Below are 15,330 nucleotides of genomic sequence, written 5' to 3' on the forward strand. Positions count from 1 at the left end.
GGGAAACGAAAAGTTTAATTGGCTGCTCTGAAGTATCCGTCTCAGCAAGTCTCGCAGGCGATTTATTAGGAAGGAAAGTCAGAGGAGCAGGGACACAATTGCAAACTAATTGGGCACGCAGAGAAATTGTGTTTACTTTATCCAAGGGAAAAGTTTACAATTTTACTCATGTGAATGTTAAGTCAATACTCCCTTTATTTTGTTATACATATTAAGTGAAAATTAGACTATAGATTAATTTAATTTCATTATAAGGATTTAAACACAACAAATATTAAAGGAAACTAAACCACTCTATCATTTTCTTAATATTTCTTTAGCTCACTGAACGGTTGGCCAAAATTGCTGGACTAAATCGGCTTAAAACCGAAGGAGATCCTGGCCAAACAGGATCAGGCAGCCTTTCTGGCAGTCGGATGAACTCGATTCCCAATTCCCAACTAAATGTGGATCTGAAAGCTCTTGACAAACTGGTGAGCAACCTTTTGGAGCAGCACACTTCTGGCGGAAAAGGAGGCACCTCCATAGCTCCACAAACAGGAACTCGAACTCCACCACTCCAGAGAATGGCATCCAAGAAGCTGAACCGATGGAGACCCCTTTCCCGATCCGCTCACAGTTACAAACGCCACGAGAGCAGCGATCTTATAGGAGGCAGCTTCACCCAACTGATGGAGCGTGTTGATCCTCCAGCCACTTCTGCCCAGCATCCACCCAACATGCCCACGATCATGGAGAGCAGTGCTGGCAGTCCCGGGAGTCCCACTCCCAATAATGCCCAACAGCAGGCGGGTCATCCGCCCATGTGGAACGCCTCCTTGGAATCCACCCCGGGAGCAGTGAGGAATGTCCTTCATGGCATTGGACAAGTAGCCAGTGGAGTGGCAAGACCCGAACCCGAGGATCAGCTTAATTTGACTCATAACTATGTGGGTTAAGCTGATGAACCCTTTTTGTTTGATTTTTTGCTTTCAAAATTATTTTTAATCGTTATGTTTTTATTCCTGGAATCGTTTTGTTCTTGTATTAAAAATATTTTAACGAAAAATCAAGAGTGTATTTTATAAAAAAAACACAGGTAAGAGGAAAGTCAAGATCTGATTATTCATTTTACATATTTTATATAAATTGTGGGACATATTTGTGTGAGATTTGTGAAGAAATACCATTTCCATTATTTAAAAAATATCTAAGCCTTTTTAGTAAACTTTTTCATTACATTTTTCTTTGGTCTATAAAAGCTTTTGTCAACTATGTTTCTTATAATTAAATATAACGATTATATACATATAAATTGCCATTAGCTTACCTGTCTCTCCATAACTCCCGACAGTTGTTCCCTATCGGCATGTCGATAGTATCCCGTAAGATTGGCACCCAGTCTCATGGTGACCTCGTACCGAGTTTTACCACTCCGGGCTGAACTCCGGATACTCTTAATGGCGGAATAACTCTGAGCAGAGGAGGAACCAGAGCGACTAAAACTGTCAAAGTCGCAGGCCTGATGGCATTCAATGGAGCTCGTGTTGCTGGTGCAGCCTAAAAGAACGAAAAAGAAACTTAGTAATTGCTCTCGTAAAAGGTCAATCATGGGAAATATCTTTTAAGAAAAAATCGTGTGTGTAGCCCAACACCTGTGGCAACATTAACCCACTGGTCTGAATTGGGTGTCCGTTGCACTTGCCACCAGAGGAAACCTTCGGGTCGCTTTGGGGCAGGAAGCTGAATAAAAGACATAACATCATGCGGCAGATATGCGAAGCATGTGCCAGGCATTCGTTTTGATAATCTCTCGATTCAGCCCGCCCTTCAATGTATTTTCCCTCTGCCAAGCATTTTTCTATACCCCAGGAGGAGTGGGGTGTTGGAATCGATGAAAATGAAATTTTTCACCAGACTTTCTTTTTCAGAGCCATTTTACTTAGCACTGCAAAAGTGTTGCCTTCAAAGTTTGTTTTTAAATTCTTTGAAAAGCTTGTATTTTAATTAAACTAGTAGAAAGAATGGCTTCTTTTGCATTTTAATAATTTCTTTTTCCTACGGAAATATTTCAAATAAGTACAAAAAATTTGTAAAAAGAAAAAAATGTTTTTTTTTATTTTTGAAGGTTGATATTAAACGAAGCCAATTTAATTTTGTTTGTTAGATACTTTATAATCTAGTTTGTTTTAATTTAATGTCAGTAAATTAATCATATAAAAACCACAATTGCACTTGGATGTGTATTTTTTATTAATATATTTTTTTTTAATTAAGAAATAGTTAAGCATATATTTTTGTAAATGTACCGAAAAGACCCTACCAAATTTGCTCTCTTTTTGGGGAATGCGAATGTCTCAGTTGTCGGGTTTTTTCATTCTCAAAGGAGCAGAACATCTTGCAATCCGCTTGCAGCGATTGCCGAGTATTCAGGACCTGTTTTCCGTCCTGTTTGCATTGCCAGTGCCATTGCAGGCACTTTGCGATTCAATGAACTGCGCAACTTAAAGCTTAAACATTGTTGGCGGCTGGTGACATGTGCGTTGTTGTTCCTGTCGCGGGGTTTCCCAGCATCGCCGCGGAAAGCGGAGCCGTATGGAAATTGGCACGGATCCCGGCCAGTGACAACCTGAGGTTTTCCACTGTGTCGCCCGCCTGCCTGCCCGCTTTTAATGCTCTCCGCTGCAGTTGCTTTCATACATTTTTATTGTTTTTGCACGCACTTGCCGATTAAATGGGGCGAAAATGGGCAGCCAGGAAAAGGGCTCCTCCTTTGCTTTCCTTTCAATTTGTCTGCTCTGTGTCTGCGTGGGTACCTCAGCTGGCAATGAGTGCATTTTTAATGCTAATTATTTCCTTAATTACATTTTCACTTTACACAGCCGCGCCCTTTGTCCTCCCCTTTTCCCATTTCCCTTTCCATTTTTTTGCAGCTTTTCATGCTCCGATTTCCCCTTCCTCTTCCTTTGGAGCCTGGCGCCTATTAGCCTGCATATATCCCAGACTACCGGACTATATGTGTTCGCGGGCAGATATATCTCGGAAGTAACATTTATTATCGCACTTACCCTGCGTCGTCTCGTTTATTTCGGGTATCTCGCATCTGGTCCCCTTGAAGCCCTTTGGACAGTGGCAAGTTATGGCTGCATCGCCGATGTGCCTGCAAATGACGATCCGACAATAAGAAAATGAGCGAAGCAAAAACTGGGAGATGGCTCTGTGGTTTTCGAAGAAGTAAGTGGGTTCATATAAGCATTATAGTATATAAACACACCTCAGAGTGGTCGAAATATTTATCAATTTTCTTTGGTTTATTCTAAAGCTTAGCTTATGTTGTAAGCCAAATTATTAATTTAAGTAATTTAATTAAAATAAAAACTAATTCATATTCTTACCCCTTTTTGACAAAAATAGTATTTGCGGTATTTGATTAAAATAATTTCCCATTGGTAAAAAAATTAACTCTTTCAGAACTTTTTATAGTCCTTATATTCAAGAAAATGTTATTATATAAAATACAGGCTTAAAATCAAGAAAAGTTAGATTGGGAATACAAGAGTGAATCCTTAAGCTTGTTGTACATATTTTTCTAGATTTTTTCGTACTCTTATTCACCATCTTAAAAGAGTTTAAAGTTACTACACTCAAGCGTGTTTTAATAACGCTTCTACGCCTTTGCTAATTTAAGCAATATGAGCCCCCAAAACTTTTTGGAGGTTGTTTTCTTGATTTCTCTTAATTTCCAATGCAAATTTGGGCCGCATTAAGCGCGATGCAGTACTTACTTGCAAGTGCCGCCGTTCTGGCAGACGTTGGTGTGGAGGTCCTGGCAGAGTGGGCCATGACCACAGTCGCTGCCGCTGAAGCCGGGAAAACAGGAGCAGCCATACGAGCTGCAAGCAGAGAGAAATGTGGAAAGGATATGAGCACGTTTCGAATTGTTTCAGTGTGTGTGTGTGTGTGTTTTAAGGAGGCGGTGGAGTGGAGTTGTTTGCCGGGAACTGCAAACTTGGCACCCGCTGGTCAAAGTGGACAAGTTATCACAGCACCGGGCGCAGAATTCGCATTTATCTGGACCCGAGATTGCGGCTGACTCATAAAACTTTTATTGGACCCACTTGATGGGGACTTTTTTTAAGGACGTGCCTAAGCTGAATTTGTAGTTATTTGGAATTCCACTCTGGCAGCGAAGACAACCGCGTCATCATCAGATACAGACTGTAGGGTCAAGCACTTGGCCTCGAACAATAACTTAAATATCTAAGCCGGAAGCGAAGGTCATGGAACCAAAAAAATAAGACCTGTCAACGAATGAAATTTTCTCAAGGATTGAGCTTATTAACATCCTTAGCAAGTTTACCAAAAATACATATAAATGTGAGCCAATCAAAATCAAATTCAAACTGATAAAACATGTATGGTATTTGTTTTTTTTTTTTTTTTTTTTTTTAACATTGATTCTTTCTATCTTTTATATTCTATCACATTTCAAAATAAAGACTTTATAAAATACAATAAATAATAAAAAAAAGGGACACCCCTGACCTTTATTAAAACATTTTTCATAGCACCCTTTTCTCAAATCCATTGTAAGTGTCATTTGCGCAGGAAAATTAAAGACATTTAAAATCTCGGGGCGTAATTTACGCTCACAGCATTTTTGACAATTTAATTGGGCTACCCAGTTGACCAATTTTTTTTTTCTGGCTAAACGCGATGACAAAAAAAGCGTGTAACCATTTGTTCAAAGTAATTGGGCTTCCTTGCCATTTGTTTCGCTCCTGTCGCTCGTTTTTCAGCTGAAGGAACAATTGTTATGCTCTCCCCAGTTGTTCGTAAGTCATGCGTTGTTGACACACGCCAACCGGAATTAATTTTCCATTCGTCCTTTTATTTTCCAAAGAAAAAATACAAAAAAGGTTGAGCACTCCAACTTGAAAGCGTGAAAATCTCAGAGAAAAGAGTGAGAAAAATTCCACCTCTTTTGGCTGACACTTCTCGAATTCTTAAGCCTAATGGATTTTCGATGAAAAAACAATTATAATTGACCTATTAGTAACATCTGCAGTTTCCCTTCTCCGACTTCTCCGATATTATCATCAAACTCAAATCAGTCTGGGTATGTTACAATCAAAAAGAAAAAAGTTCCAAGCCGCTTAGTCGAAGAATAATGAAATCTTCCCTCGGGAAAGGGACAAAACAAAAGTGACAAAAAACTTTTGATGCCCATAAAACTTTTACTTTTATTCGAATTTCTTGTGCTCACTTGCCAAAGCAAAGAATCACTTTTGGAGTGGTCGCTGTAGAAAAGTTGAATTGGCGGCCGCAATTATGCTAAATATTATATATAGCTCATACTTCAGACAAAATTCCTCGAACGTCCTTGCTCAAGTGTTTGTTGTTTTGTACATTCCGTTCCCATGTTTTGACCACTATATATTTTGGGAAGATAAAGCAGTTTATCATTCGAACATGGATATATATGTTCGAGTTTGCTTGGATCTAGGAAAGCCGCCCCTTTGTTCGACTTAAGCACTGACCCACTGCCTTGTTACATAAGAATTTTGTGGTCTTGTCGGCCTGCCTTTGTGTAGCGGAAATTAATTGCCCTGTGTCCTGACATCTGCGATGCCTACAAGTCCTGGCTCCCACTTATCGCCACAGCTCCTTGTTTCGCCTTCTGTGACGGAAGCGTTTTTCTAGGACAACCACATGTGCGTATCTTATTTTATGGAATTTAATATAGGGCATGCGCAACTTTAATTAATTAAATTAGTGCGAAATTTAGTTGGCAAGGAAAACCTCAAGATGGCTAAAAATAAAGCAATGATAAAATTATTTTGTGCAACAAAAGATCTATAATAGATTTATATTTGTAAATAATTAATGAATATGTAAGAGGAAATAATTCTGTAAAATTAACACACATTTTAACGTCAACATTATTACGAATTGTTTGCCCCAATCCTGTTAAACCTTTAACTTCTTATGCGGCCTTAAAGTTTCCATATCGACAGCTATTCGTAAGGATAAACCAGTCCGAAAAAAAAGAGGCAGGACATTTTCACAGGAGCTCTGGCACTAAACCTTCTTCATTTCAATGAAACGGGCTTTGCATTTTTTACGAATCGTCGAAAATCACCTGCAGCTGCTTTTTGGCCGTGTGTTTGCAGGTTTTTGGCCGTCGCTTTTTTTATTTTGCATAATTCTGTGTATTTTGCGACATGTGCACTTCGAAAGTTTTTGTTTTTTTTTTTTTTTTTTTTTTTTTTTTTCTGGGTACACAAAAAAGTATTTGGCACAGCGGGTTTTATTTTGGCTTTATTTGTGCCTGGTGCTGCCGGCCCTTTGTTTTAAATAAAAATTATATGTGCTGCGCATACGGCATGTGTTGCGATTCGCTGATGGCCAGCAGATAGATTTTGTACGATTCTCCGGGGGCAAAGGCATTGTTTTGACCGCTCTTGGCAATCCAATTTTGCGCATTTTAAATTCATTCAGATCTCGGAAAGCCGAACAATTAAAATCGCTTGCCAAAAATCTGCAGCAACTTTATGCGACTGCACTCAAAAAGTGCTGACAAAAATTGGGGAAATGCTTGACTGCATTTGCGAAATGCGAAATGACGATAGGCGAATGCGAAATGCGAATGCGAATGGCGAATAGCGACTTGCCTCAAATGCCCCAAAATACACATATGGCTGCCATGAATATGTCATGCGAGTCGCCAGAATTGTTACTTAGTTGCGCGATTCTGGCCGGGACTTTTGCCAGAATTTTGACAAAAAGCCAAAGTGCTTGGGAAAATATGAAGGAGCGACTAGGACGAACGGACATTCAGACATTCACATCGCGTAATGCGCCAGCAAAAACTTCGACTATGTACAAGTGGAAAAACTTGATATGATTCTCTCGATTCAAAGGAGAAGAAAATCATATGAAATGTGCTGAAAGTATTTTCTTGCCGACTCCTTACGATTTCTGTAAAATTAATTGCTTTCGTTGGAAAGAATCAATAATTAAAACATCGAGCAATCGAATCAAAGCCTGATGAATTTCTGCTCCCACATTTAATTCCACTTTAAATGATGGGCAGCGTGCGATGAAAACGCAATGAAATTACAACAAATTGCTTTTTTCTTGCCGGTGGCACGTGTAGCCGTAAAAACGGAAAGTAGCGGTGGCAAAAAGTGGGGAAAAAAAGGAAAGGGGAAGGAAAAATGGAAAGAAAAGGCTGAAATGTTGGCAATTACTTTTTCACCCATTCGCCTAATGCAATAAAATTTAATTTGATGGTCGTACTCGCATGTGAAAAGGTGACTGACTGCGCGGGCGGCAAGAGTTGGGATTTTGAAATGGTTTTGCGGCCGACATTTTACCGCCTCGCAGTCGTAAAACACAAAGGATGTTTAATATGAAAAATATACATGTATGCGTTATTCTATTTGCATTTTAATGGTTTTGTTTTCAAGCGTTAAAATCATTTTTATTTCTGCTGCGTTAACTTATTTAGTTCGAGTTGGGTGCCCCATTTATAATCATAATGTTTTTGCATATCTGGGGACCTTTTCATTTCTGATTTAATTGCAGTAAGTAGTTATGGTAATATTACCTTAAAAAAAACTTTGCATTTAAGAATTCCGTAGTTGTCCACTTTTTCCAGACCAAAAGTTCTTAATACATATTTTTCGGCCTCGACCTACTCTCCTGTTCTCTTCTGTTTTGCCAACTTTTAAAATAAGTAATAACCTCTCTCGTTGGAGCGAAGAGCCCAATTTGCGGCGAAGGTGCCTCAACGTCATTGCAAGACAGGAAAATTAAAAGCACCGATTCGCCACAATATTGGGTCCAAAAAGTTTTAATTGAGCGGCACATGCCGGGGATCCGGTGTGCGAATTTTCAGGGGGCCAAACAAAACTTAATTGCAATATGCAAAGCTCGGACTCCACTCTCCATTCTCTGGCCTCCGATGTGACCCAACTGTTTCCCTGGGACTTCCCCGGTCGTCGACTTTGGATAAATGACAATGTTTGACATGGCAAACAATGCACGAGGTGCACGCAGGCGAATCGGAATGACACTGACACAGTTGCCATGTGGCAAGCCCATTGGCATGTGCATTGGCCACAAGGATGCACCTCCGACCAGCCGCCAGCTGCCATGTCCCTGTCCCTTTGGTCCTTTATTCCGGCCCATAAACCACCCACCCACAACCCACCCAACACCCACAGCCTGATCTCATTTGGTGCTGACATTCTGTTTGCTCAGCACCAGCTCCGCTTTTTGTTATTAAAGCTGAAACGGACGCAGATCCACAGCCATTGGCCACGCATATTCATTGGCGAGCAGGTTCATATTCACCCATCTCCATTCACTGTTCAAGGAGCGGATCCAGGATTCGTGGGAGGGGCCTTTGGAAAATATTGTAATTGCCTTTGCAACTTTTAAAAATGTCATTTATTTTCAGTTTTCTCCAGCTTCTTCCCGTCATAACAGTTCAAATATAATTGCATGGAATTAAGAACAACTTTTATAAAATATTAAAACCCTTAAATATGAAATTATTAATATTGTTTTTTTTTTTTATTACAGCTATAGGTAAAACAAAACAATTTTTAAATTAAATATACCTATACAAATACAAACTAGAGCAATAAATCAAAGGAACCAGTTGATATCAAATATATTTCTTAAAAAATGTATTTTACATGTATTTACATCTGTATTTTACATTTTTTCTTTTAAGAAACATCTACATCTTCATTAGTAGTAAAAAAGTAAACTTTTAATGTTGTTCGTTAAACTTTCGTGTAGTTTAATTTGAAAAGTAACCCCTCTAACCCTGATGAATCCGTCACTGGAGCCAAACCAACCCTATTTTGAGACAAAAACAACTTGCTGGTTGAATGTGGCCTAATTCGGAACCGATGTCATTGCCGTTGGTGCAGCTTCTTCTGCTTGTTTACCGATGCTGGCACAAAAAGGTTGCCAATCGGTGGGTTGGGATTGGGTTTTACAGCCTCTTTTACATTTTCGGGCACTCAAATACACAATGTTGTGTTTAGAGTGAACTTCTGGCGGCAGACTTAGCTAACAAGTTTGAAATATATGCGTAATGTGAACGGAAGGAGCCTTTTTTTCCATTTTGCTCATCAACTGTGAATACATTTTGCCACTTTTCTACTCTGTTGCCAACTTGAAGGGAAAATAGATTAAATTACTGAATCGGTTCAATAAAGAGTGGCCTGGGCCTTCTGACGACGCTTCTCAAAGCGAAAAAGTTTTTCAATTAAGCGTCTGTTAATGAAAATATAGAGAAGCCCCCGAAAACCGTACGAAAAAGGAAAGGAAAACAAAAGTAAGGGCCCAGACCGAAATGGCTTAAAAACGGAAAAGTATTTAAAAATATAAATTGGTTACTGCTCTGCTGAGTTTTGCGGTGAAGTGCGACAGATTTTCACTGGCCAGTGGCAAATTGATGAACGTGTGCGCCAGAGTCCCAAATAAATGCATAAAAATGCAAACAGAAACGCATTCAGTCAGTCGAAATAAATGCAGAACTAAAAAGAAGGGAAGCTTCGCAATGGAAACCAACGACCAACAACGAACAGCTTTTGGCTGGGACAGCAACTCCTTCCTGGCCGTTGGCCAATTGTTTATGGCTTATTGTTTCTGCTCCCTAGCTCTTGGAGGCAACTTGGAATCGCTTTTCTAAAGTTTCTGCCAGCAGTTCGCAGCTCAACAGCATTTTGAATATTTTACACAAAGTTTATTGGCAATCAAATGGGGTTAGTGGTCGCCACCATTAATGAGCTTCGTGGAACTTTTGCGGAAATTCTTGAACAGTCCGATGGCATCAAGAAAAGCAAGCCACTAAATTAAATGAAATACATTTCTCTGATTAAATTAGGCAAAAACAATTAGTCTGTTTCGTTTCAGCTGGATTTTCATTTTTCAGCATTTCATTAGCTTTAAGCTGCGTGGCACTTGACACTTTTACTTTTTGCGCTAGAAGGTGCTTATTAAAAATGCTGGCACATATTAAAAACAGCTATGGTCAAAATTATAGTAACAATATTTTTTTACTTTATTTAAGAAAAAGGAACTTTGAAAAAAATGTATATTTGCTTGTTAGATTCTTTACCTTATTGACTATTTTATAAATATATTTGCAATTTCCATTTTTTTCAACAATATTAAAGTGATTATTATGGCAGTCATTTTTTATCTTTCAACTTAATAAGTGTTTCCCTGCTATACTATAATATAAAACTACTAAGTTTGCTATGAAGCATAATAAACTATTTTTTAAAGGGTAAATTCTCTGTCCAAAAATGCTGTATGCCAAAAAATGCATATTTTAATCAAAAACTTGGTTGTCAAATGTCGATGAATGGTGGCTGAAAGTTTTACGACTTGCAGGCTTAAAAGTAGCGGCTTTTTGTTATAATACCCTGATTAACATTTTCTAAACCACTCTCCTATAATTCTAACCTCCACTGTTCATAAAGTACACATGCAAATTCAACGAGATGACACTCAACGCGTAAAACAGTGGCAGCTAACAAACAAAAAAAAAAAAGAGAAAATTAATAAACGGGGGAGCACTGAGAACACGCACTCTGGGTGACACATAAAGATTCGGGACGAGCTGCTCGCGGCGCCTTTATCATCTATTTAGCATTCACCGATGCCATGCATTTTTCGCACATTAACTCAACAAAGGAGCTGCTGGAAACGAGTGCCGTAAACGGGGATGCAATGCGAGATTGAGCTGCCTGAAAGGACCAAAGAGTGAAAGGACTAAGCTGGTGGGTTTGGGTTTGGGTTTAGGGATTGGGATTGGAGAAGCTTATCCCCCTCATCCTGACACACACACACACACACATACACACACACGATCCTTGTGGCGGGGAGTTGACAACATGAGCATGACTGTTTTGTTGTTTATACGAGTTTGCAGCAGCTGTGATGCCTTTGCTCCTGACACAAGTCACTTGACAGCATTTCCCCCTTTTTCCCCCTCCGAATTTCCTCCATTTCGCTTCATCGTGCACTGAGAGATATTTGGAGGTTATTCGGGGGTGGGAAATTATGGCGGAACGGCCTTATCTGAGGCACGTAGAGGACGGGACCTTTCCCCCATTTGCCTTTAGTTGGTAATTAAGTTACGGTATGCTACGTGGCAGGCGCGAAATTATATATTCCCTCGAAAATTGCGAGGGGCCAAAGACAACACGCTACCGGGCAGATGCAACTTAGTTCAGCTGTCACTTTTATATTAATTTTTGGCCCGCCCGGCTGGGCATTTCACTCGCACTTCGACATTGATATTAATATTCAATTAGCCGGACGGATGCGCGGCCTTGAGCGAGGCAATTAATTATAATTATGTTAAGTAGGCGAGGGTGTTGCAGCTTCTTCACAAACTTCGTCCAGAAGTTTTTCCCCGAAATCATTCGGAGGGCCCATGAATACATAGAGCAAAAGGAGCCTCTCCGCTTTGTTCAGCCAACAAATCGCACAATTAATTTGATTTGTTTAACGTCCTCTGGGGGCATCGTCCGACGTGCTATTTACATGTTAATTGCCATCAAATGGACTATTTATTGACATTAGACTTTATAATTGCCTAGCAATTGAAAATATAATTTCATTTGCGACTCTACCGCTCGAGAACTCGCGAGAGTGTGGGAAAGTGAAAGGCGGAATCCCTGGATTGTGCGCTGCATCGAGGAGCTCTTCAATTAATCAAGTGCCCCGAAAAGCCCTTCCACGACTTGTCAAGGCATTGTGCCACAAAACTCTCGCCGTCGAGCACGTCAAACTCAATTGCCGAGCTTATTCATAAAACCCACTAGCTGGATTTTGTCAGGGAAAATGCATCAGGCGCTCCTCAGCTCCAGCTTTTCTTTTGACTTTTGGCATACGTGTGTGCATACGTTTTGTAACTTTCCCTTCACTGACATGGGTTCGCCGTCCATTGTTTTCCCCGGCTTCACTTCAGGTTTTCCTCGTGTTTTTTTTTTTTCCGCCAGTAAATCGGGAGTGGGGTGAAAATCCGGACGGGTTTCTCTTGTTACGGGCTCCACTTATTGAAACATTACAAATGTATGGCTCCCACTTGGTTTAGGTGGAGAGCCTTGAACCGATCCCGAGCCAAAAAAAAAAACCCAACCGAAAAGCCAAACCAAATGCAAAGGGGCGAAAGATTGATGTGCGAGCAGTTAACAATTTCAAAGGTTCGCCTGCCGCTGATTTCGCGTTTGCGATTTGTTTGAACAGAAAGGAAACTGAACTCGAAACGCAGTTGAATCTGGGTTCTGGTTTTCCACAGTTCTCACTTTTCCACTTTCCCAGCGCCGTATTTTTGAATGTCCGGGCGGTGGAAGGTCGATGAGAGCCGTAAAAGTTTTGCCGGCGCTTAAATATTCTACATGTTCCGGACGCAGGTGCTCGTGTCCACGGGGAACCAGCTTGCAGACTGCCAGAATGCTCGAGTGCTGCACATACATATTTCCCAGCGTCCGAAATGTTTCCCTTTCTCATTGTTTTATTAACTGCCCTGTTGTTAGTTTAAAGCGGAACTATACAGGTGTGTTCGTACTAATTTGGTGGAACATGTGGGCATTGTTTTAAATGTTTTTAATTTAATCAAACCAAACAAATAGAAAACTTTTTCACTTGAACTTTTACACTCAAAAATTAAAGACTTTTATATCTGAAAACAAAATTTAACAGTATTTAAATTCTAAGATATATTTAAAGATTAAAAAAATGTCATATTTGAATTTAATTTGAATAACAAAATAAAAAGAAAACAGTTTTCATTAAATTGAGAATTTATATAAGCAACCATGGCGGATGAGTATTAAACAAATATTACTCATCCGCCTCGTATAAAAAATGTTACTCATTCGCCATGTAGGTTACACGAATAACTTATTTTTGCTTTTATAGATTCTCAGAGCTACATTTTTGTTTGAAAGCAACTTTATTTTTTTATTTTAGGTTAGTGCTCTAAATTTCCAGCTTGAACTTCAAAAATTGATTAACTTTTCTGTTCAATTTTTTTCTAACTGCTGAAAATAGGAAGATGAAAATATGTTTTTCATGCAATATCAGATATTGAATTCGTATTTATATTTATTTTTGTAGACTCACCTGAAGTCGGAACTGGCGAAGCAATCTCCGAGGAATCGGCACTGCAGCGTGTTGCACTGCGATGACTTCACCTCGTTCTGCACCTCGTAGGTGATGTTGAACCCGTAGACGTCCAGCAGGCGATCCAGAGCTCTCAGATGCGTGCCATCCAGCGTGGCCATGGTGAACCGGATCTCCAGATACTGGCTGTGGAACTGCACCCACGTGACCTGGGTGACATCGTCCTCCGTGAGGGAGAACACCCGGTGGGCGGGAACCTTGAAGTCATCCGAGTAGTACATGTACTCCGTGAACTTCAGTCCACTGAGCACGTAGAGTTGGGTCAAGTACACAACGATGGACACGTTTCCCTGCCCCTGGGCCTTTGGCAGATCGGAGGCGTCGATGATCCAGACACATTCCATGGGCGTGGCAAATCTGTGCGGAAAGTTCGGAGTCTGGATGATTCCGTGACGGGATTTCAGCACCCCACCGCATTCCGGATTTCCAGCGGAGGAGGAGGCGGAGGAGCCATGGCCACCGGACGAATGATCTCCGGCGAAGGCGTTCAGCGCAAAGTGATTCTTGCCGGGGGTGAAGGGCGGCGGCGGGGGAAGCGGTACGGCGGGCAGCGAGAACTTCTGGTCGGCATCCTTTTGTGGGCGTGGCAGGACCGCCGGCAGGAGCATCAGCAGCCATACGATCGTTGATAGCCGGACGAGGGTCATTGACTCGCCTTTTGCACTTGCACCCGCTCGTAAGGATTCCTAGTTTATCTATTTTCTGGATATTTTTGTTTTTTTTTAGCCCGCAGGCAGCTTATCATTCGGCGAGGACGTGAATTGGCGGGATCCTGGCGGCTGCCACGGCCCAGTCACTCATTGACATTCGGCCCATTTTTTTTCGTTTGGTGTTCGCACAGGCTGCAAGCAGAAATAGAAAAAAAGGGAAAGATAAAGTCGAATTTTTAGTTAAAACCATTTTGACAGCTGTCGTTTGCATTTGAATAACTGCCGCTGGCTTTCCACGTTTGCTCGGCCGTCGACTGTCAGCGTGAAAAAAGCAATTTGGAGATCCACTAAAACGCGAAGGAGCTCGAGGAGCGCATCAATCATTGCCTTCACGGGTGTCGCTGGGTCATAAAACAAAAACCAGAAGAGCACACACAAAAAACACCCGACCCGTTTTTCTTTACAGCCCCCAAATTGTTTTCCCATATTTCGACTGCCTCACACTTTTTTTTTTTTTTTTTTTGGGTTCTGCCAGATCCAATCCGACTTTCGACGGGTTAATAAATATATTTGCCAGTGGTCTAGCCACTCGGCCAGAAAGCAAGAGAAATGCAATCAAATCTAATCAAATTCAAATACATGTGGCAAAGTAATGCAAACACAGCCGGTGGTAATTAGTATGGGCTAATCGGATCAGTAAAAACTTGGCAAACCAAATCAAAATACGGATTGCCAGGCGAGTTGTCAACAATTCTGGCCAACTGCCGCTGCCTGGGAATTGGATGCATAAATTATTCAGCATCCATAGAGTGCCGGCTGAGTTGGGATGTGTGGTTAATAAGATTATGCAATAGAACTTCCGGCCCGGCCAGGAAATACCCAGTCAGAGAGTCAGATATACATATATGTAGATATTATACTCGTATATATTTTGCAATTTATGCCAAAGCCTTCGTTCTCGTTGGCTTCCTTGGACCAAATGAGTTTTCCCACCGCTGAGTTTAAAGCTGACAAACTTTGGCATCCGGCTGCTTTCGCGGGTTCCTGGCGGAAAAAGTCCTTCCGAGAATGTGTGTTAACAAGTTTAATCAAACGACAATGTCGCCAGATACGTGCATACTTTTAGGCATATGAGCACGTAGGAAAGGGGGTTAGGGGGGGTTTCTATAGAAGGGGGCTGAAGAAGAGGAGGAAGAACCAAGTCGAGAGTGAAAATGAGTTCTACTTTGAAATTGCTTTAGTTACGCATTTAGGGCATAATGAATAAAAACTCCAACGCCTCCAGTGGCAAACTTTTCGTCTATCTTGAACGCCCGGAGAATTCCAATTTGTGACGCCAGGTCTCGCCATTTGTCAACACATTTGATTTACATATTAAATAAAAAAAAATTAGGAAAGTATCTTAAGTAACTCCTATAAAAAGTTTTAGACTGACAAGGGTATTACATTTGTAACCAAATTATTACTGATCAAAATG

At 40.7% G+C, this 15,330-nt stretch overlaps 2 protein-coding genes across 3 annotated transcripts in view; one reads left to right on the plus strand and one right to left on the minus strand.

Annotated features, from left to right (window-relative positions):
• LOC108089161 overlaps positions 1 to 1,042 on the plus strand; it is a 40,830-nt gene extending 39,788 nt beyond the window's left edge. The window contains 1 exon segment of the mRNA XM_017187289.2: positions 321 to 1,042. Within this exon segment, the coding sequence (XP_017042778.2) occupies positions 321 to 938 (618 nt within the window). The 3' untranslated portion in view covers positions 939 to 1,042.
• LOC108089159 overlaps positions 1 to 15,330 on the minus strand; it is a 125,478-nt gene that overhangs the window by 76,238 nt on the left and 33,910 nt on the right. For both annotated transcript variants that reach the window (XM_017187283.2, XM_017187284.2), the window contains exons 3-6: positions 13,144 to 14,045; positions 3,765 to 3,872; positions 3,048 to 3,139; positions 1,310 to 1,539 (exon numbers count right to left, since the gene is read on the minus strand). In XM_017187283.2, coding sequence (XP_017042772.1) covers positions 1,310 to 1,539; positions 3,048 to 3,139; positions 3,765 to 3,872; positions 13,144 to 13,850 — 1,137 coding nt within the window. In that variant the 5' untranslated portion in view covers positions 13,851 to 14,045. The remainder of the gene's footprint in view (positions 1 to 1,309; positions 1,540 to 3,047; positions 3,140 to 3,764; positions 3,873 to 13,143; positions 14,046 to 15,330) is intronic.

This window comes from Drosophila ficusphila, unplaced genomic scaffold (assembly GCF_018152265.1).
Source record: "Drosophila ficusphila isolate 14025-0441.05 unplaced genomic scaffold, ASM1815226v1 contig_723, whole genome shotgun sequence".
Lineage (NCBI taxonomy): Eukaryota > Metazoa > Arthropoda > Insecta > Diptera > Drosophilidae > Drosophila > Drosophila ficusphila.